This window comes from Phyllostomus hastatus, unplaced genomic scaffold (genome assembly GCF_019186645.2).
Source record: "Phyllostomus hastatus isolate PE091 unplaced genomic scaffold, TTU_PhHast_1.1 phas_contig_38, whole genome shotgun sequence".
Taxonomy (NCBI): Eukaryota; Metazoa; Chordata; class Mammalia; order Chiroptera; family Phyllostomidae; genus Phyllostomus; species Phyllostomus hastatus.
In genome coordinates, this window is record NW_025333869.1 from 25,263,459 (window position 1) to 25,286,607 (window position 23,149).

Sequence of the window (23,149 nt, forward strand, 5' to 3'; positions counted from 1 at the left end):
CCTGTGGAAGTCTCAGTTTCCCTCCGTGAGATGAGAGGGCTCAGTGAAACGAGGGACCTTGGGCTTGTAAATTCTCTGGTCTGGGATTTGAGGAGTGACTGTCCTCAGCTTCGACTCGCCTTGGCCTGTCTGGGGCGACCTGAACAATGCAAGGCAACCCCCACCTTACAAACCCAGTGCCTGCTCCTCCCCTCCATTGACCGAGCTGCAGGCCCTTCGAGAAGGAAGGGCTGGTTGTTTTAAGAGTCCTCAGGGTCCACTAAGGAGAGAGCAAAGGGCCTTTGTGGCTGAAGAGTGGGAGCAGCAGTGGAGGGCAGAGTCTGGAGGCAGGAGGCGCTGGGCAGAGGGGCCACCGGGGAGACAGCCTGCCAGGCTCCTAAGTCATGGTGTCCACAGTAAGAGCTCTCGGCCAGGGGCCTGAATGACCACCAGGCAGCCAGGGTCAGAGGGGGAGGCCTGGCAGGAGGTCCCTGGACCTCTGGGGCAGGGCCTGCAGTGGCTCCAGTTGCCATTACCAGGCTTTTGTTGGCAGCTGGCCTTGTCTAGCTTGGCATGGGCTCTCCCCGTCCCACACCATGGCTTCAGTCCTGCCCCTGCCAGAGATACCCATGTCCAGCCTACCCTGGACTCCTTGGCTGGAGAAAGGGGATGGCAGTGGGCACTTCTGGAAGGGCAGGCACCTCACCAGAGCTGTCAGTCTGGGGCCTTTGGCTCTCAGCAGCTTGTTCCCAGGGGGGACCTCATGTTTCCCCACCCAGTGGTGGCTGGAGCCCACACTGCTCCCTGCAAGGCCACATAGGAAAATCTCCTTGGGGGACATGCCCAGTGGCCAAGGGCATAGCCTCAGCTCTGAAAGGGACTTGTGAATCAGGGGTGGGGGAGTCATCAGAACGAAGGGAATTCTGTGCCCCTCCTGTTCTGCCACTTCAAGGCCTGATTGCTGGGAGATTAACAGCAATTTAACTGTATTCACCATCCCAGCTTGAGGTCAGGCCTCTCGACAGGCACCCACCACCCAGGTCTATGCTTGTGCCCGCTCTGGTCTCTCCCCCACCCTCCCCAAGCCATTTTTATGGGGTATGAAAATTATTCCATGAGGACAGGTTCATCGTGTTGCTGGGCCCAGGTGTGGTAGGAGGGCACCACTCACATGTGGGTGCCAGGGAGAGCGGAAGGGTACAGGTACGAGCAAAATGCCACTTCCGGCCTCACGTGTGCCCCTGATCCCAGAAGTCAGCTTTGCAAATATCAGCACACAGCTTCTCCAGACAACTAGCTCTTGACCAGGGGAGAAGCAGGGTGTTGTCTGCGGTGGCTCTCCAGGGGCCACTGCAACTTGAGCAAGCCCGGGGACCTCATATTTCAAAACCAGGCCTTGGATTCATGCAGTGTGTCTTTCCCAGAGATCTGCCAAGTGGAGCCCCCAGCACTACTGGCAACCCCACCACAGTCGCATGGAGCCAGGGGGTAGAGGCTGTGTGTCAGGCAAGTGGGTCCCCGAGAGTCTAGAGCACAGGTGGCAAACACAAGGCCCGAGGGCGAATCCAGCCCTCCACCTTGTTTTATCTGGCTTGGCACCTTGTTTCTACCCGGCAGCAGCGCCGAGCTCCTTGCCCCTAATTAAGGAGCAGTTACTTTGATATAGTCCTAAAGTTACGTTTGGCCCTTTGAAGGCAACCTCGAGGCTGACATGGCCCCCCGTGGAAATGAGTTTGGCAGCCCTGGTCAAGAGGGACTCCGGCAATTTGTTTCACCCTTGACCTGAGTTTGTAAACAAATCTACTCGCCTTGCTACCAGCTGAAGGTGCCAGCTGTGCCCAGAGGCAGTGGCCAGGGGCTAGAAAGAGGGGAGTGCAGGGGTAGGATCAGGTTTAGGGTGTGGTCTGTCTGTCCCCAAGGCCCTAGCAAACAGCTGGCAACAAATGAAAATGGCCGTGGTGCTCTGGAGACTCAGAGCCTCAGGTCACGGGCACCGACCCGGGCACTGGACAACCTGGTTCCGGGTTCTGGCTCCCCCACTGTCCGCCGCTGTGAGTCTCAACAGTGTGAGACATGAAATGGGGTGAATATTTCCATTGCATCCGCCTCTCCTGAATGACTGGTCCTGGACTGCGAGGGGCCCAGCTCGGTGCTTGGCACGGACGGGAGTCCCTACTGAGTGTTGGCTTTCTAGAGTGGCAGCCAGGCCCCCTCTGCCTCCAGTGTGTTGGGTGGTGTCAGGACCGGTGGGGGTCATGCCCCTGTGCTGTGCCCCAGACAGCAGAGAGGGCATCCTACACTGTACTTGTTCTGTGGGGTTCCCAGGGCAGGTGCTGGAGCCCACCTGCTGGGTGACTGTGGACAAGTTCCTGAATGCCTCTGTACCTCAGTTTCCTCATTTGTGCCCCAGGTATCTTCATAATACTTATGGCACAGGGTTCTCATGAGGCTTAATGAAGACAGTCCATCTGCGTGCTCGGCCCAGCACCAGGGACACAGCCCAAGCCCTCAGTAACATCGGCTGTCATCATTATCACCGCTGTTGCTAACATCATGGCTACAGAGCCCTGAGGCGCAGGTTCTGTCACTCCCTTCAAGGGCGGGAGGAGGCCACACCTGGTCGCCAGGGCCCCAGCGTGGCAACTCACCGTGGCGTTGACGGTGAGCTGGTAGGCCTGTGTGGTCTCGTAGTCCAGCTCCTGGATGACCGTGACAATGCCACGGGCGCTGTCAATGGCGAAGAACGGGGAGGGGGGCTGGAAGGAGTAGAGGACGCTGCCCCCTGCGCCCAGGTCGGGGTCTGTGGCATTCACAATGAAGATGGGCGTCCCCACCGGTGTGTTCTGGGGTGAAGCAAAGCAAACAAAAGGGTGAGTGGAGCTCGGAGCAGCTGCCTTCATCAGTGACTATTCCCCCAAAGCCCGTTAACCACGTCCATCCAGCCAACCAGGCCCGCGGCCTTGTCATTTTTATTCTAAGAGGGTTCAGAGGAATTTAAAATGCAGTATCTATTTTTTTTTCTTTTTTTGATGGCCTCCTGGTGGCTATAACAGCACCAGTTCCAAAGATGATCTGCTCATCCTGGAGTTCTGGATGAGAGCCTTTCGGTCCCCAAACCCCTGCTTCTCGGCAGTTTTGCTTCCTCTGTTGAGCATGCCCCGCCTGCCTGAGCCTCAGGCCCAGACTGCTCTGGAGGACACCCGCCAGTCTCCCTATTTCAAGGGCAGGGAGCTGGGAGGTGTATGCTGTGGGCATGTGGCAGGGGCCCTGGGGGCTTGGCCTGGCACCACAGAGGTTACCTGTGGTGTCAGGTGACTTCTAGGTTTTTCCCTGGGGTGGGGCACGCACACAACATCCCTGGGCTGTGGCAACCTGCCATCAGAGGGGCCCACAAGGCCTGCTCAAATGTCACCACATCCTGGGAGCCTTCTGTGATTTCCTCTGCCATATAATTTGTACAGACCCCAGCTGCCTTCTGACTTGGGGTCTCTGGTTAAATGCAACTTCCTCTGGGCAGGAAGATCCCCGGGCAGGACAGCCCCCCAGACCCCCACCCACATCATGTTTATGTTCAGGGTCCCCCACGTTTCTATTATTCCTCGGTCAGTGCCTGTTTTCCCTCATCGCCATGTGCTCTGCAGAAGCCAGGGGGCTCTATCTGCCTTGCCCAGCACAGTGCTGGGCCCGTGTCAGACAGTCGATAAATACCCGCTATGAAGACGTGAAGGAATCTCTGCGAGCATGCAGCACATTATATTTTGAGTATCTCATTGCATCCCCTGCCCAGCTGTCAGCTTTCATCACTGCGGCGCCCGCCGCAATGCCTGGGTGGCAAGCCGTGCCTGCTAACTGTTGGATGGGTTAATTTATTCATAATTTAGTGAGCTCCGGACACATCTGAGGACAGGCAATCTAATGAGGCCCTTCACGGAGACGAACGGTAAAAATCTCTGCTCTCGCCGACTGACTGCTAGGTGCCAGGTCCTGCGCCGGGGGCTGCATCTGTGACACGCAGCTTTCTGGGCGGGAGCTATTGCCCGGTTTTCGAAAAGGAAGCTGCGGTTGAGGGAGGTTAAGGAGCTTGTCCAAGGCACGAGAGCTAGGCAGTGACGAAAGGCCTCGATTCGGGTCTAGCCCCTGACCTCAGGCTCTATACTAAACACTTCTCCAAAATATCGATGGCTGTTCTTTCCCTAACTCTTCCGTGTGACGCTAAGGTCAACTGCCAGCATGGGTGGTACCTGTGAGCCAGGAGTGTGGGACCGACCGTAAGCTCCCTGAGGGCAGAGACACAGTATTTCTGGTCCTCTGTGCTCTTTTTACACTGGGACAATGACTGGGTCCCTTCTGACACCTGCAGGGCTCTTTCTCACAAGGGCACCTCCGTTGCTGCCCCCTCTCCGTGCTGCTGGCCATGACCAAGGCCCTGCCTCACTGCTCTGGGCAGCTTCTTCCTTGTGGACCAGGTGTGGGCATGCCAACAGCCCCACTCTGGGGCTATCTGTTTGAGGTAAGGAGGTCCTTAGTCAGGTCCCTAGTCAGGCTGGAGGGGGGCCCCAGGGAAAAAGCCGTGCAGTTGCCACGGCTTCTGACTGAGTGTGCGGGTTCTCTCCATCACCAGGCAAGTGTCAGGCTCAGTGCAGGGGCAGTTGCTCTCCACCCAGCACTGAGGACCGGAGGCGGACGGGGTGGCCCCTCTCCTCCACAACGTGCACGGCCCCCCAGTGCCCCTTTGAACAGAACGCAGGCCCTCATGGGCTGGACCTGCCTCTGACCTTTACACTTTATTTCCTGGCAGGTATGGCTTCTTGGCCTTTTAGCTAAGATCATGTCTAGTATCTGTTCTTATCCATTTAATATTCCCCGGCAGGTAGAGCTATTTGTACTTCTCAAATCCAGCAGGCTCTCTCACACCTCTGGGTTTCCAAAACTGCTTTCCTTTGCTAGGTCTGCCTCCTCAGTGCTGTGGCTTGGGAAACAGACACTCTCCTTTTCCTCCAGAAGAGAATCAAGTGTTCGAGGAGGCAGAGAGGACCAGTGCTAGGATTCCTGGGATGGACAGGTCTCGGCCGGCTGGAACCCCAGCCTTGCTGTGTGTCTTTGGGCTAGTTGCTCAGTCTTGCTGACCCTCCATCCCCTCTCTGCACACTGAAGTTAATAACATCGCATATGAAGCATACAGGAACTCGTAACTGCAAACTTCCTAACATGTAACAAGTGCTTCAAAGATGGCAGTTGTGATTTTATTGTCTGAATACCTTCTAGAGGACTGCAGACAAGAACACATCTTCAAGGGTAGGGCAGGGTGGTATCAAGAAGCACCGTGAATTTTAATGATACTGTGCTGGGAATTCCTTGTCTGCACCGAACCCCCAGATCCACTGAGTGCCCTGTTCTGCCTCCACCTCCCCATCCATTTGCCCATCCTACGGTGACCTCATTGTGTTCCCAGGCTCCCTTGCTGGCTGGCTTCTGACAATGAAGGTGATGGTAAGAGCTCAGAGTTTGGGGAGGTGTCAGTAAGAGAAGCAGTTTGGGGTGTTACTTCCCTACTCCCCCTGGTTCCAGCCCAGCAGCCCCTTCTCCCTAGCCCCAGCTTTTGGTGGCCTCTGGCAGCACTATCCCCTTCCCTTCCCTCTTCAGCCCCAGGGGCAGTAGGAGCCTCCCACTGCTGCTAGTCTCTGGTACCTTAGCATCTCTTAATGCCCCCCAGCCATACCCACCCCTCCTCTGAGCACCCAGGCTCTGTCTCTTCACCGAAATGCCTTTATTGGAAGTACTGAGATGAACTATTTCCTGGGGGATCCTCATGGATATAGGGACTCTTCAAATACTTCTCCAGAGCCACCATGTGCAAAGCCCAGGACTGAACTAGCCCAGGCTAGTGCTGGGCTCAGTGAAGCCAGCCTCTACCCTGCCAAGCCACAGCGGTGGCACTGGTCTTAGGAGATCTTTATGATGTTCTCAGCTAACCTACCGTTCTCTCTCTGCCAGCCCCATCCCGCCCCCCAACATGCACATGTCACGTGAGTGTCAGAGTCAGCCCCACGCTCCAGAACTAAACACTCCATTAGGACCTGTGGTTCCTGCCACGAGAGGGAGGGACATGCTCTGATTTCACAGTGCTTCCGACACACCCCAAATGGAGCCAGCGCCCAGTGCTGTAGCCCCTGCCTCAGGGAGGAGAGGACACTTCACCCGCCCATACCACATGGTCGCTGTGAAGGGCCCCTGATCAGATTTAAGAGCATGATCCAAGAAGACAGAGGAAAAGGAAGAAAAGAAGGCATGGTCCAGTGTCTGACCTTCTTGGCTTTTATGTTTCATGCCCTGCAGTGCAAACCCACTTAATTTCTGCATAACTTAGAAAATGTTTTAAATAGGCCTGGCAAAGAGCCATTCATATTCTTAGGAGGGACAAGCCATTGGAGAGAAGAGAATGCTGACTTCCTGCATTTCAGGTCCTGAGCGCCATGCTCTGTCAGGGAAATGAGGTGTGAGGGGACAGTCATCCATCAGCACGCACCGGGGGCTCCTCCGAGCACCCAGCTGCCGTTCCACGGAAACAGGCAGATGTGCTCACGGGTCTACGCAAGCAGATTTCCTCTGCGGCTCCAGGTGCACCTGGCATTCCAAGTACACCGCGGGCAGTAAAACTTGGTGGCTCAGAGCGTGGGCTCCAAGTTTGAGTCCCCGCCTTTCCACTCATTGGCTGGAGACCTCAGGCACATGCTGTTAAACTTACTCTTTTGGCCTCAGTTTCCTCAAAGGAAAATGCAAAAAGGCAGCTAATCACAGTGCTTACCTCCTAGGGTTGTGAGAAAGATTACATAAGATAAGGTGTGGGGGAAAATAAAAGCTTCTTGCTGAGCCAGGCACACAGCAATATTGAGCAATACTCAATAAATGGTCGTTGCAATTATTATTATGGTAATAAAATACCATCACAGGCAGTCTGAGATGAGTCCTATTTAAAGGGGGGGGGGATATCAGAACCAGTGTAAGCAGTCAATCTCTTCACCATGAACTTAGACAAATGGGCATTTTAAAATTCAGGAGAACATCTCAGTTGACTGGTTCACGGTTGATGCTGACAGGGTCACAGTAGGAGGACCTGTGGAGACCCTCCCATGTGGGTTTGAAGAGCCTGTAAGAGGAGGGGTGGGGTCTGATGCAGGAGTCAGTGCGGGGGCGGGGCTGGAGGGCAAGAAAACTCCTGAGCACAGCGGCCAGGCCTGACCACACACCACTCAAGAAAGGCTTAAAAGTAGGAGCTGGAAAGATTATCCATCTAGCTGCCCCATTTTACAGATGGGAAAAGTGAGGGTTTGTGCCTTTCTCTAGGTCTTGGAGGTGGCTAAGAGCAGAGCTGTGACTGGAGATCAGGTGCTTTGGCCCATGTTAATGTTTTTGTCACCCACCCAGAGATGCCCGCCACTGCCTTCCCATTCACCCTCCTTCTAAGTAAAGATGCTCTTCATACCCTTAGCTCTCTCTGCTCAAAGGGATGGATCTAGGTGGCCATGTTTGTACCAAGTGACTTCAGACCCAGGCCACATCTGATTGGTCTGGGCATGACCACTTGACTCTAATAGTCCAATTAGATGGGACATTGTAAGTTAAATCAATTTTCTGTGGGAACCTGGAGAAGAAGATTCTTATTATCTGGTTAGGGCTGGTGTGGGTGCCATGACAGTTGACACCACATAGAAGCCACAGGTGGAAGGATGGCGGAGGAGCCATGGGCAGGCAGAGGGCACCCATCTTGAGAAGGATGAAGCACAGTGACGGAGAAAGACAGAGACAACCGGCTCTGGGAGTCCCCCTGCCCTGGTCTTCATAGGTCCTGCCTGGACTTCATTTCCTGTCCCTGGCTGTGGTGCTGAAGCCAGATCTATTCTGTCCTTCTTGTGTGCATACCCCCTTTGCTCACACTGGCTTCTGTGGGTCTCAGCTTCTTACTCTTTCCAGCCCCCCAGAATGCATTCATCCCCAGGCAAAGCCCCCTCATTCCTGCAGCCTTGACCCAGACTCTCCCTTATCCTCTCCTGGATAGGATTCCACCCCTTTAATGTCCACAGCTGGACCACAAAAAGCAAAGCTCCTGGCCACTGACCCTAGATTGTGAAGGGCATAGGAGGTTATAATGGGGAGAATAGAACCATCCGGATGAATGAATGCTGGCTCCTTCTTCTTCTTAAGTGTCTCTTTTAAATATGCAGACCACTCAGGTCACTGCGATGATCAGCATGCAGCCCTGACTGGCGTGGCTCAGTGGGTTGGGTGTTGTCCAGTAAACCAAAGGCTTGCGGGTTCAATTCCTGGTCAGGGCACAGGACTGGGTTGCAGACCAGGCCCCAATTTGGGGTGTGTGAGAGGCAATTGATCAATGTTTCTCTGGCATATCAATGTTTCTCTCCCTTTCTTTCTCCCTCCCTTCCCCTTTCTGTAAAAATAAATAAATAAAATCTTTTGCAAAAAATGATCAGCATGCATGTGGGGGTGGCAGAGGCGGGCAGGGGACAGCCCGATCACGGGCATGATGCAATCAGCCACGACAGGCCTGGAGGAGAGATGCTCCTCAGAGCCCGTCTCCGCCCGCCTGGAGGCAAGGAGACCGGGGAGAAGGTGCCTGCCCTTATGGTGCCTGGGCTTGGGGTTCAAGGTCTACAGAACCATGACCAGAGCGAGCCTGGGCCATGGAGGCAGGGCCAAAGGCACATTTCAGCTGTAGGGAGGGCTCCCCCACTCTAGGGCAACTTCTTTCTGCATATTCATTGTGCAGATTGGCTCTGGGTCCGCCTTCTTGTTGGAAAGGAGCAGCTGGTCTTTGGAGGAAAGGCCCCGTGGAATGTGATCACTCCGCTTCTGAGGCCGGCCTCTGGGCCCACTGCTGCATGCCAGCTCTGCTTCCTGTGCTCCTTCCCCATAGCACCCCCCGCCCAGACCCACCACTCCCTCGTGGCTGCTGGGTAACTTCAATGGAAATCTCCCAAAATGCACCACTCATGCCTCCTGGGAGCCAGGGAATGTGTATAGGCATGATCCCCTTACACCTTCCCACTTGTGCCCCCCAGCAAGGGGCCCACTGCAGGCAGGTGGCAGACAGGGCAGACCCCTGCCTCTTCCAGGTCCCATTTAAGCTCCATGTCATTTCTGATGGACCTGCTGTAAATGGGCCACCCTGTGCAATTCACAGACAAATAAATCTTTTCCCTACTCCCAGGGTGACAAGGGAATAGACTCTGGGAAAGTTCGGCCGTGCAAGGGATCTTGTTCGTTAATAATAATGATAAATAGCTCACTTCTCACATGCAGTGTGAGTTACATTACACTCTAGGCTTCTACCGAGGTGGCTCGGGGCGCTGACTGGAACGTGTGGGGGCATGCATCACACACTGAGGACGAAAGAGGGCCAGACAGAGAGGCAAAGAGGGAGGGCAGAGAAAACGGAGATGGAGGGAGTGTGAAGAAAGGGGAAGGGGAGAGCAGGGCGAGGGAGAAGGGAAGGGGACAAAAAACCCAGGATGGGGTGGTGAGAGGGGCAGAAATGGGGGCCAAAGGGGAAACAGGGATGAGGCGGGGAGTGTGTGAGAAAAAAGAGAAGGAAAGAAAGTTGAGGAGAAAGTGACAAGTTAAAGGGGAAAAAGATATTACAGGGGCAAAGGCGTGGCAAGAGAAAGGAAGACAGGAGAAGGGAAAGTGCAGCCGTGTCCTTTCGAGGTGTAGCCCCCATGAGATGTGTTCTGTGCTCTTAACCAAACCTCAGCAACCGGCCCCACCACTTCCACCGTGGGTGCCATCTCTGAAGGCATTATTAATATTTATGGACTGCGTGCTAGATGCTGCCACAGTCTTTCATATCTTATTATAAAGCCTGTTATAAAATGCATTAGTAATAAATTCCTGACAGATAGAGTTCTGACAGGGTGTGGGCGCCTCCGTGGATCCGAGGTAGGAACGGATCCTCCTGGAATGCATTTTTGCCGCTCAGAGGCTGGGCTTCTGGTCTCTGAGGTATGTTGGGGAGGGGAGAAATTAAGTATCTTTGTCCGAAGTTACACAGCTTATAAGTGGTAGAATCAGGATTTAAATTCAGCTTATCTCTGTGTCCCCAGACCTCGGGGACCCCAGAGATGAGGGTGGAGAGTGGGCTCAGGGCCCCTCCCAAGAGGGGCTGATTCATTCACTTCCCTCTGTGGAAGGACTAGGGGTGTTAGATTGCCTGGATTAGAGAAGAAAGGGTGAATGGACAGCTTTAACCCCCCAAAACTTTCAGCAGGAAGAGGGTATCTCAAAATGGGCACACTTCCATGGGGGATCAGGAAATACGCTCTCACTGTGACGAGAAGAGGTAAAGTCAGAGGTTAAGGCCTTTCTGACCAGGGGGAGCCTGGGGCAAACAAGAGGCCTTTGGTCTCCGCTGCTGTGCTGCTACGTGCCAAAGCTGGCACCTCTTCACTGGTGGCTCTGGAGGCGGGGCCTACTGGGGTGCCTGGGGAGAGTGCCACCTCCACACGGGAAGGTGTGTGGAATGCTAACCCCCAGGGGTGGGAGGGTGGGGAATGGAGTCTATGTAGGTGAGGGCTGTATTTCTTTCCTAACTAGGCAATAAGGCATATGAGGGCACTAGCTGAGAGCCGGGGCCAAAGAGAGAAATAGTGCAGGCAGAAGAACCAGGAGAGGCAGGCCCTGAAGAATGTCTCAGGTGGCCCTATTTCGGTTGAGGAGGGGGTACAGACGTGTGTGCACAAACCCACACCTATACATTCTAGCACCTCTCTGTGGAAGAGTCAGGAAGAGGTCACTCATATTACAACACCCCTTCTTTCGACCAGAACTTGCCCTCTCCTGGATGAGGAGTGCTGCTTCTACAAACGGTGCTGGATCTGCTCTGAGAGCCAAGGCAGGCTGCTAGGTGGAGGGGCCAGCTCTGTGGGCAGAAGAAGCCCCAAGGGCTGGGTTCAGAGACCCGGGCACCCAGACGTGGCTTGAGCACCTCCTGTGAGTGGGGCTGGCCTCCCCAGCTGTTCCACAGAGCCAGCTCAGCGCTCTCCTAACCCTGAGCTGCTCCTCCTTTGTAGCCTCTAGCTGTATGCTGCCCAGTCTGAATCCCAGGGAGGCATTCGTCAAAGTGCTTACCTAACGCCCCTCGTGACTTCCCAATGCCCTCACCTGCTGGAGTGATCTTGGACTTACTCTCTCTCTCGGGCTTCCCACTCGTCAGTTACCAGGACCTGTCGATTCTTCCTTCAACATTCCCTAAGTCATTCCTTTCTCTTTACCATTTACCTCGGCCACCTATATGGTCCAAGAATGGTCGTTTGCATATAGAAGGCATTCAATGAACGTTTTAACACAATCAGGACTTCCTGTTAAATATGGCAGGCTGAACACATGCATTTACTTCTTTTTTTTGTCCAAACCCTTCATCAAATGACACCAAATGACAATATGGGAATTAAAAATGCATAAATCTACAAGGGAAGACAGAACAGGAGAAAGGATGACAATGGATGAGAAATGCCAACGAAATCCTGGAAACAAAACAGAAGTAACTGAAAACTGCCTTACAGAGAGAGGAAAGCCAATGGGCTGGTGTCTCAGAACCCCAGAAAAGCTCGGGACCTGGTGACACCAGGTGACACCAGAAACTGATGAATGGCTACAAATTTCTAAAAAGAGTGGTCAGACTCCCAGATGCCTTCCCCAGCTCTTGCAGGAGACAGGATGTGTGCTTTCTGGAAGGGGGGGGGGGGAATTAATCAGTCTCTGGACTCAGACAGTAAGCTGGACAAGGCACAGAAAATGGGGTGGCTAAGTGAAAATCTGCATCTCTCTTTCTCCCCTACCCCTGATCAGTCCTCTTTAGCCAGGCAGAGGACAGGGAAACTAGCCCAGGAGAAAGTACCAATGTTAATATGTTGGAATTCCCACAAAGAAACAACTAGTTCCTTACCTAATTATCCCACAGCAAAGCCCACTGGTTAACAAGCAGCCCCTGACCCTACCATGCCCAAACACTCACAGCGAGCCTCTAGGCAGCCAAATGTGGGCTCATTCTTAAATATGAACAGACAACTAAGTGTTAAGAAACATTTAAGATGAGCCTTTAATGTAAAAGACAGCAGCAGGGTGGGGTGAGGGGCAGAGAGTAAAGATAAAATAATAAGAATCTTAAACGTTCTCAGAGAGATAAGACATAGCATCTTTAAAATAAGAACATTCCAAGAGAAAAAAAGAGAGCTATTTGAAATGTATTAGTAACAGTGTTGGAAGATAAAGTAAATTTCTCCAAAAGTAGGACAAAACTCAAAGAGATGGAAAATGGGGGGGACGGGATAGTGGGGGAGTAAGAAAATCAGAGAAGCAGTTCAGAAAACTCGACACCCAGCCAACAGTGATCCCAGAGACAGGACACAGAGCAAACAAAGGGAGGAAATTAGCCACGAAGTAAGGTGAGAAAATCTCCCGGATCTGAAGGACATGTTTCCAGATCAAAAAAGACCACCATCTGTTCAGAAGAGAGACACACAGCATAAAACTATGAAGTTTCAAAACACTAAGTACTTCTTTTTTTTTTAATTCTAGAGACTCTCAGAGAGAAAACAAAAGACTACATTCAAAGGATCAGGAATCAAAATGGCATCAAAGTTCTTAACAGTTACACTACAGGTTAGAACACAAGAGAGAAATTACTTCACAGTATGAGGAGAGCTATTTTCATTCTAAGATATCTATACCCAGCCAAACTATCAACAAATACAAATGGGGAATAAACATATTTTTAGAAACAAAGTAAAAAAAATTTAATTAGCTGTTTTTCAGGAAATTATTGAAGGGTGTACTCCACCAAAATGAGGGTGCAAACAAAGAAAGAGGAAAATATGGGTCCCCTGCAATAGGGGATCTAATATAGGAGGCAAAGAAACTCTCAGGGTGATTCCCCTTGCCTCCCCCATGCCCACCCACATCAGGCCCCTTTAGCCATTCAGCCTCCAGAACAGCAAGCAAGCCAGAGCACAGCACGTTTGGACTGGAGAAGAAGAATGTTGCCAAGAAAAACATGAACCAAATTTAAAAATCAATATACTTTTAATATACTGAGAGGAGGCATTTAATTATGTGAGGGATATTTGGGGATGAATAAGTGATAGGTTCGTAGAACCCTAAGCAAAAAACAAGAGAATTATTAATTCTAGAGAAAACAAAAAAAGGAAATATAATTACAGTGCAGTATGTAGCTCAACTGTGAATATTTACATAATCATAAAGATATATACATTAAATGCATTTTGAGCTAAAAGGAGGGATGTAATTATGTTGGGAGAATGGGCAAAGCACATTAAGAGTGATTTGTGCATGTGTGCATGTGTTTGTGCATGTGTGCACACATGCACATGCACGTGTGCGTGTGTGCAGCTGCATGTGTGCGTGAGTATGTGTGTGTGTGCACGTGTGTGTGTGCAGCACAAATGAGATGGAGAGTGGTGGTAAAGTGTGGTTCTCCTCCTGCAGAGCTGCAGGTCAGTAGGTAGTGTCCAGAACTGAACAGTTTACAAGTGTGTGATTTGGAAATAAAAAGGTAACTACCAGAAATTGAACACAGTTGGGAATCAGGAGTGGGAAAGGATGAGGCAAAACACTACTGTTTTTATTATAAGCCTCACTTTACTATTTGACTTTTAAGCTCATGCATATATGACTTTGAAAAAATTAATATAAAAATTGAAAAAATGTGTCTCCAGAGCTGGACCACCGAAGTGGCCTCCCTCTTTTAGCCCTGACCCTGTCACTGAACCCGAAAAGCCCCTCCCCTAAAGCACTGATCCCCCACCTTATTTTTCTCCTTAAACACTGTCACCGGCTCCTCTTTTACCTCCAAGGCAAGTCTCCTGGACCTTGAGCTTCACCACAGTCTGATCAAAGCTTCCCTCTCCAAACTCACCTCCCCTTTTTGCCCCACTGAGACCCCTGCGTCTGTCGGACCGCTCTACATAGCAGCCCCAGAGGGTGGGCCCACCTCTAGGCCTTTGCTAGTGGCACTTCTGGCTTCTCCACTGGGTGACAACGCTGAGAGCATGTGTCGTCACCCAGTATAAGGGACTGACACTCCCTGACTCCCCAAAAGAGCCTGTTGGCTCCTCAGGTTTCTAGACACACATGTCCAGGCTCTCTCCCTGCCCCCTGCACATGGGCTGTGGCCTTTACTCAGGTGATGCTAGGCATGCAGGGCTGGGAGGAGCCTTCCTGAAGTTACATGGGGGGACTTCTTCTCAGAAGCTCCATTTTTAGAGCCAGGTGTGCTACCTGGGATTAAGGAGATCTCAGGCAATTTTTCTCACCCCCTCCCCACTGCAGCACCCCCACCCCGCTCAGTGACCTTCCTGTATAATGAGTGACAGTAGAGTTCCAAGGTCCCCCCACAACCCAGTGCCACCTCCCATTAGCACCCACATTCCAGGGCTGTCAAGCACCTGCTCTCCTCCAGGCACCCTCTTCACCCTCTCACTTGCTGACTCGCAGGAGCTGATAGAGGGAACACAGGAAGCACGGGGCATTATGCATCATGGCGAGTGTACAGCTGGTAGGCCGGTCCAGCAGGTGGCTGAAGGCCACACACAGAGAGAAGGGGACAGCAAGGCCAGTGATGGTGGAGCAGCCCTGGTGACCATGCTGGCCCCAGTCTGCAGGACAGGATGCTTCCAACATCATGCAGTCCCACCCCTCCCTCAGGGCTGGGCATCCACTGCCCCCTATATAGTGTGGGAGGGGTAACCAGAGTGGAGGCGTGAATCCAGACCTCAGATGTTCGGTCTTATCCTGCCGCCCTTCCCCTACCCCAGAGGTTAATCTCATTGGCTCCTGGGAGCCTCTCCCCTCTCCTTCCCCCAGCAGGGACTTGGAAATCAGCTTCTGGAAGGATCCATTTAGTGGTGGTTATCCACCATGCACATTGGCTTGACAGGAAAAAGCCCAGGAACAACTGTCCTGAAATGCTGGGTCACATTCTGACTCTTCAGGACTAATTTGCCTAACTTCCTTCTCTGTTGCTACAAAGCATCAATGCAAATGTCTGGTGCCTCAGTTTCCCCATCCAGGAGATGAGTATCTCAATCCCTGCAACGTCTTCCACACAGAGCTGCAGGGGAAATAAAATGAGTTGATGGTGGGAAAGAACTTTAAAAACTCAAATGCCAAAACAAAAATCACCACCTTCTGTAGAGGCAGAATATTCTAAGAGGAAAAAAAAAGAAAACTAGGAAAAAGTATGGTATAACCTATAGAAGGGTCTCCCTAAAAAGCTACCCTGGAGTCCAGATCTGGTCATCTGGGCCCCAGGACACTGTCCCTGCATCTGGGCCAGAAACAGGGCTCAGCTGACGCAGGAGGTAGTCTTGAGAATGGACAGATTACGGAGGGTGGCAACCAGTACGTCCACTGAGTCTCCTGGAATTTTTTACAAATAAGAATAGACTTCCAGTTCTAGGGTAATAGCTTCCATCTGCCGAGCACTTCCTATGTGTCAGGCCCTGCTTCAAGTACTTTCCATGCAAGATCTTGTACAGTCCTCGTGGCAGCCTGTGAAACAGACACTGTTACTATCCCCATCCTCCAGGTGCCCGAGGCCATGTGGTAAGAAGCAGGAACACTGGGATGTGCACCCAGGTGAGCTGTTCCAGGGCCCGAGCTCTTACCCACCACACAATACTCTTCTCAGTGATACATGAGCAAAGTGTACCACGTCCAGGGGGCAGGGGGATGGCCAAAGTGACCTTGAGAAATTGGGATCCTGCCATTCTGGCTAAGTGCCAGATCCTACCAATGACATTTAAGGGGAATGCCACGGAATGACTTAGGCCATCCAGGGGTTCCAGGCTCAGAAGGTCCCAGGTGTCAGGCGTGACCAGGAAGGTGCTGGAAATGGAGGCATCAGTTATGAGGGGCGGTCAAGGTCTCGCACCCATACATCCCAAACGTGTTTATGGAGCGACATAGTATGGGACGGAGCTGACCACATGCATACTTTTTTTTTCCAACAGAAAAATGATTATGAGCAGTTCTAAGCGATTCTTTATGGGGAAAAAAACAGACACCATGAAGGGAGGCTTTGAGGGAGCAGGGGTCTGAGGGGATTTGCAGTTTGAGGCTCAGCTCTACCCTTTACTTGCTGTGTGACTTGAGGGAAATTAGGCAGCCTCTCTCAGCCTTGGTTTCCTTATAGTGAGATAGGCATGATAGGAAGCCCTGCCTCGTAGGGCCACTGTGAGGCTTACAGGAGAAAACACACGGTCAGTGCTTAGGGCAGAGCACGTGCTTGGTAAGTCTGAGGGGCCATCATACCGCGTCACCTCATGGAACGGGTATAAGGGTCTGTACACTGTAAAGCACTTCACAAATGTCGCTTCTGGTGGGGAGGGTTGGGAGGGGAGGGGACACCTGTGAAGGCTGAGTCCTTGCTTTGCTCTCAGCAGGATCAGAGGCCAGGGCGGTGTGGGCAGGGGAGCCCTCCCTGAGGCATGTCCCCCTACCAACCCCATCCCACTGGAGCCCACTCTGGGTGTTTAGCATCCTTAAAGCTGCCTTGGGCTCTCTGTGCTCAGCTCCATGGCTCATGAGTGGGGCTCCTTCTCCCAACCCCCAAATTCATCCCCCCACATGATGATGAATCATGCTAAACAAAATGAATATGCAAATCTCCTTAGGGCGGGCCTTCCATCTATGGAAAGCAGAGACTAATAAATGGATTCTGAATAAGAAGACAGCTCAAGCAATGCAACTTCTGCTCATCTCTTCTCCTCAGCCCCTTGGGCTCCATCCACCAGTGTGCCCCTTTGTCCCCAGCCAGGGTGTGCATTCGGAAGGGGTGGACAGAGGAGGCAGTGGAGGCCTGGGCAGGCATGAGTAGTGGGTTAGGCCTGGGGCGGGTTTTTCCTCTCAGATCCCCAATCCCTAAGGCTACTGCTGCCAGCCCTTTAGGCAGTGTGATGTGGTAAGTGGAACCTGTCACTTGGAGCCCGGAGGCTTAAGGGCTGACGGCCTGCCCACCTGGCTGCTGGGGAGCTGAGGGCTGGTGAGGGCTGCGAGAGGGGGCTTGGTGGACCCAGAGTCCAGGCAGAGAGAGGACAGCTGTAGGAACTCACTGGGCCCGGGCTGGAGGGGGGCAGGGGCTTGGGAAATGGTTTTAGCATCAGTAGTAGAGAGATTGGAATTGTCGTGGCCACAGAGGACTTCAGGAGTCACCCAGTCCGGTGCTTCTTCCCTTCCCTGGCTGCACAGGAGAATGCCTGGGGAGCTGTGAAACCACAGCCATGCCGGGGGCCGCCAAGCCTCTGTGGTTTTGAAAGTCCCAGAGGAATCCTCACATACAGCCAGGTTAGGGAATCGATGTCCCGACCAGTCAGTCACACTGTGACAGAGCTGAGACCCCGGCAGTGCAGAGGGCTTGACTGAGGCCACACGGATGGTCAGTGGCGGCAGACACCCACCTCCAGGCTCACTCGCTGACCTGCCCCACCCTTGGTCCTGACAAGGGTGGAAGGTGACTCCTGAACACACAGCATGGTGGGCAGCTGCGAAGAGCACAGGGCTGGAGGCAGAAGACCAGGATCAGTGTGGCCTCCGTGTGATCCTGACAAGTTACAAACCTCTTCGGCCTTCAGGTCTTCCTCCATCAAATGAGGGAGCCGAATGGCATCACCTCCATGTTCCCTTCCTGCTCTAAGTGGGTCTGACTGGAAGTCCTTCCTGAAATCTACTCTAAGGCTCTCTTGCTACAAAACCTACCCCTTTGCTTAGGACTGTCTTCAGAAGATATAAAGGCAGCGTGTCCTGAAACAAATATTGATAAGGCGTTCCTCTTTTCTTTCACAGAACACTCTCACGTGGACAGAACCCAGGTTAAAATGCTGTGCTGCTGGTCACAGGTCCTCACCCTGAGCTAGTACTGCTGAGTGCAGCCCGAGCAGGGGTCACAAGCTGAGGAAGGACATTCTGAGAGCAGAGGGCACCTTATGCCAGGAGCCAGAGGCCTTGCCCCCTGTGGCTCTGCCTCGCCAGCCCTCAAATGGTCTTGAAAGTCCGGAAGGACATCGGTGCGACAGTCCAAGGTGCCTGTCCTGCTCCCTTCTCCCATTTTGGTGTGACCTTGGGCAAGGATGGAAGCTATTTGGGCCTCAGTTTTCTCATCTGTAAAATGGGATAAACCCACTAACCTCCCGCATATGTAGGTCCTAGGTGAAGTAATGATTATGAAGCACTAAGCCTGGTGCCTGATCCACAGTACTGGTGGCAGCAGTGGCCCTCACTGTGACAAACCTCATTATTACCAGGTAATGGCAGCCTGACATCCCCTGCTTGAGTGGAGGTGGCCCAGGGAGACCCGGTTACCCAAGGAGCACACCTGGGGAGGGAGGGTGCCCTGCTTTGTTGTCCTTGAGAACTGTCCCTCGATAGGGGTCATGAGGGCTCTCGAGGCTGTGGTGAGATACAGCATCTATTCCCGGGGCCCTGGGGAGGGGGACCCAGCGAGGGGCTGTGAGTGGGACGGGGAGGGACGTCTAATTCTTTGCCCTGCTGTGTCCGGTCAACAACAGCCCACAGGCTCCAGCACTGGCTGTAGACACAGCCAGCAGTCCTGGCACACAAGGACCACGAGAAGACCCCTAGACTGACCCCAAGGAAAGCTGGAGACCCAGAATCCCAGAGGCACCCTGCTCGAAGGCTGTCTGTCCCAGGGCAGCCACGGCCTCATCCAGTAAGACCGGCCTTGGCCAAGAAACAAACCAGCCCCCCTTCCCTAACAGAGCCCAGAGAGAGTGCCCCCGTGCCCCTCCTGGGGGTTCAAGTTGATGACCAGCCCAGCCAGGAAGAACCAGGGAGCTCCTTAACCCCCTCTTGGAATTAGGGTTGTGGAGATTAGTTTCCACCAAGAAACAGAGTCCTCCCCACCCCTCCTCCTCCTGGGCCCTGGGTGCCCAGTGAAGGGCTTGGCGGCTCCTAGGGCACATTGGCCTTCCCCCGGGAAGTAGGAGAGACCGCGGGTAGAAATTGCAAATGACTTTCATTAAGCAGGGTGCTAATACCATGAATTACAAATGAAACCCAGATGAAGAGGACCCTGGCAGCCTTACCTCTGTTTGATATTAATTGGGCGACACTTTGTTTTAATGGTACATTAATTAATGCAGAATTTCAACGGAAGTCCGCATGACACTCACATTAATACAAATGAATTCATTACCGTCGGTGTTATTACAAGAAATGACAAATAAATCTGTAACAGTGGGACCCTTCAAATAATAATCACGAATCATTAGGTTTGTTGCTCGTTTGTACTGTAGCTTGCAAATATGTGTACATGTTTTCTGCTGCGACTGTGTCTTTGCCTTTTGGCTTGGGGTGTGGGGGGTTGGGGGTGGCCACTGGCGGGGCCCGGCTCTGCTGTATTGGAAGGAGAAGCCCCTTCTAGACTTTCCTGCATCTGCTTTTCCCACCCTTCCTTCCTCCCACTGCAGCCCCCAGAGAACTTCTTATCTCCCCAGAGCCCTCCCCCTCCTCCAGGCTGAGGGACCCATGTCAGGAGTGCGACTGGCCCCCCAGATCCAGCACCCCCGGTGTCACTGTCTGTCCCCGAGGACAGGGTGGCGGGGGAAGGAATGAAGGGGACGGGGGCTGTGGGCGGAGGCTGCCTATTTGTGGAAACCTTGAGAGGTTTTCCACATCGGGTCGGTCTTCACGTTCCACCCCAAGCCGCCGAAGGTCTGGGGCACAAAATTCAGATGTCCAGCGACCAGCACTGTGCTGGAAGTTTTTTCCATTTTCTCCATTGCCGCCCTCACCATGGTCTGGGAGGCTTTGTCCCTTGGTAAAGAGCAGGAAATGGGCTTAGAGAGCTCAGATTTATCCTCAGTTTGTGGGAGAACGAGCCAAGCTTGGGACACAGCCTGGCCTTCCTCCAAGGCTCCCAATACACCAGCTCTTCCCAGGGAGGAGCTGCCACCTGCCCAGGGTGGGCGAGTATCCCAGGGGGACAAGGTCTAGCCTGGACGAACCAGGCAGTGCTGTCCCGGCTCCCCACCCTCACAGCTGTAACCTCACAAAGGTAAGACAGGGACCCCGACAAGATGGCTCTACAGCTATCACCCTGGCTGTTTCTCTCACCCTCTCAGAGGTTGAGGTCAAGGCCAGGTTTACTTCTAAAGGGCAATGAGCGAGGCCCAGGAAACGACACTGGAAGAGAGTGTCAGACTGGCCTGGTGACCCTGGTGGGTTTTAGGTCTGCAGATCGCTGGCGTGCAGGCTGCCTCTCCTCCTCTCTGCACTCGGAGCCGAGGGTGCCAGGCGATCACGGAGCTTTTCCCCGGGCTCAGCCACAGGACTCCCAACCCAGCACTCTGAGCAGCTTCTATCAATGGACTAGAGTTGGCACCTGAGTTTTGCTTTCACTGTTTTAGGGCATCTTTCCCTGGAGGACTTTAAAATAGGATCCAGTCTCCTCTGATGGGGATGCTCAAGAGCGGTCCAGCTCAGTAGGTGACAGAATGGTTGAATGACCTCCCGCAGTCCCTCCGACCTGGGGAGTCTGGGACTTCGTGAATCATTTGCTTCCTCCCCTCCTACCTGAATCAGCCAGTCTTAGCTCCATACACAACACCTTTCTGACCCTTGGCTAACATGTAAAATATTGAAAGCCAAATCTAGTTCTTTCCACCCTTGAGACTTTGCTAATGTGGCCAAACTCTGTTGGCCCCTGCCCTTCAACCTGCCCTCCTGCCAACCTGCTAGGACGCCCCCAGGAGTCCTAGCTCTCTGCAGTTAACGCCACTGGTCTGTCAGGTGCTGTTTCGGAGGCCAGGCCCTGGCTGATGAGCAGCGGGTTGTAGCCCTCAGTGTGGAATTCATGGGGGGCTCCGGCCCCCTCTCCTGCTCATTCTTCCCCATTCACCCTGGTACTGAATGAACCAATTAATCACCTAAGATTGTTAACTGTACTAATTACGCTCGCTCTTGAACTTGTGGAACAATTATTTACTGTCTCTGCCTCACAAGCCATCAATTACGGTGATTGCAGGCAGGCTGTCACTTCTACCGAGCCAAGACGGAGGAGGCCTCGCCAGCTTGGGGCTGGTTTCCCGAGGGGAGCTCTCGGAGGGCTCGGCTGAGCGGAGTCTGCACCCAGCAGCACGGCACAGGCAGCGGCCCCCTCTCGGGGACAGGCTGGGTAACCTAATAAGGGGCAGCCCGACGCTGATCTTAAATAAAGTCTTCATTACACAAAAGTTGTTCCCTTCTTCCCCTAAAAGACCAAATGACAACCGCCAAGTACTTCCCTGGGAGCTGTACTACCTTCTTCTTCGTGTCTCTGCATTTGTACACTGCGTCTCCCTTGGCCGGGCGTGGCATCAGTCACCCCAGGCATCTACAAGGAGGCTGCGAGTCCACACTGGACTACATTTTCCTCTGGCTCCCAAAGTCAGGGGCTCTGTACTGCCTCTTCCCAGCCTAGCTCAATACCCGTCCCCGATTCTACTCCCCCTGTTTGCTAACACCCCTGCCTGGAGGACGCCTGGCCTCTGACCTGGATCTTTGCTAAGTGAAGGAAGACAAGACAGGTGGAAGAAGCTATCGGGCTCTGTCCCTCCCACCTGGACCCTGAGATATTCCTGTCCTCTGAGACCACTGGACTTTGAAGCACAAACCCACCGGCCATGCCTCCTCCCACCCCCAGACACACTCTCCCCTCTCTGTCCTGCAGCAGTCCCCCCGACCCCACCAGGGTGACTGTGCAATGTGAGGCTCGTGTGTGGCTGTCGGGTAAACATGTATTTATTCAGGCAAGCAGCAGGCCCCAGCGGGCTGTGGCTCCCGTCCCCTGGGCTCCCTCCGCATCCCAGCCCTCCCGCTGCCCACAGTGCTCGTATCTAAACGTCAGGGCAAAAAGCACTTAGAGCCAACTGCTGAGCCCAAATCTATTCCAGTGCGGAGAAATGCACTCAGTCACCGTGCCACTGACAGGCTCCAAGCAGGCAGGCGGGAGCACAATGGCCAGCCTCTGACCCCTCCTCACCGGGGCTCTCTTCTGGCTCCTGTTACCAGCAGGGCTCAGACAGGCCAAGCTGCTTCTGAACCCTGGCCGCAGCAGCTGAGGGACCCCCAACCTCCAGGGAGGCCCCTCTGGGTTCTGAACAAGCCACTGCCTACTTGAGATCTCCACATGAAAGCCGCAAAGATGCCTCGGACTCAACTGCCCAAGAACAAGTCTAAATCTCCCCTGGAAACTGCATCATCGCTGGCTCTGTGAATGGCAGTATGGTCCCTCTGCATCCAGCTAAGCCAGAAACCAGGGGCCTCCTTGCAATTTCTTTTCCCAAACACCATTCTGTCCTTCTCTCTCCCTGCCCACCACTGGCTCTCACCTGGACCACTGCAGTGGCCTCCTAACTGGGCCCCTGCAATGTGGTCTCCCCAGGCAGCTGGTATGACACTTTAAAACATGTATCTGATTGTATTGTTACAACACTGTCCCCTGTGCTCCAAACACTGCTTAGTGGCTTCCTGTTGACCTTAAGATAAATACCAGAGAACCCCTTCCAGGACCCTGCGTGGCCTGGCCCTGGCCAGCTCTCCTGTCCCCTTCCTCCCCTGGCCACGCTGGTCTTTTCCCGCCTCCTCGAGAAACAAGATGCCTCTCTGCCTCCGAGCCTTTGCCCGCGCTGCCCGTCCACCGGAATCCTGTTCTCGCCTTCACCCCCATCTGCGCCCACCTGGCCTCCGCATCCCAACCAGGACTCATTTCCTCTACGACTCTGTTTGACCCCTAGTCTGGGTCACATCTTTGACAATATTTTCTCAAAGTCCTTTGAGATTTGCCTGAGGCCTCCCGTCTCCCTATGTAATTATGTGGCTTTTTGACGGCCATCCGTGCCCTCACTAAACCATAAGCACTTCAAGGGCAGGGGCCACATCAGCTTCTGTTCGCTGTGCTCCCCAGGCCTAGTGCGTGGCTGGCACTATACAAACAGTTGGTGAGCGAGTAATATCCTGGGCGCCCCTCTCCTGACACCGCCCTCGTTCTCCTCTCCCGTGAGGTGGTTGGGCGACACCAGCTCCAGAGTTTCTCCTTTCTGTTCACTCAGCAAACACGGACTGAGCATCTTCTATGTCCTGG

General features: G+C 53.3%; 1 protein-coding gene and 1 non-coding gene across 2 annotated transcripts in view; one reads left to right on the plus strand and one right to left on the minus strand.

Moving 5' to 3' along the window:
• Nucleotides 1-23,149, minus strand: part of CDH23 (cadherin related 23) — a 412,088-nt gene that overhangs the window by 236,827 nt on the left and 152,112 nt on the right. Inside the window, exon 7 of the mRNA XM_045841835.1 lies at nt 2,628-2,822. Coding sequence (XP_045697791.1) covers nt 2,628-2,822 — 195 coding nt within the window. The remainder of the gene's footprint in view (nt 1-2,627; nt 2,823-23,149) is intronic.
• On the plus strand, nt 4,780-4,962 carry LOC123821214. Its single transcript, XR_006786070.1, has one exon. It is a non-coding gene; the product is annotated as a U2 spliceosomal RNA (small nuclear RNA).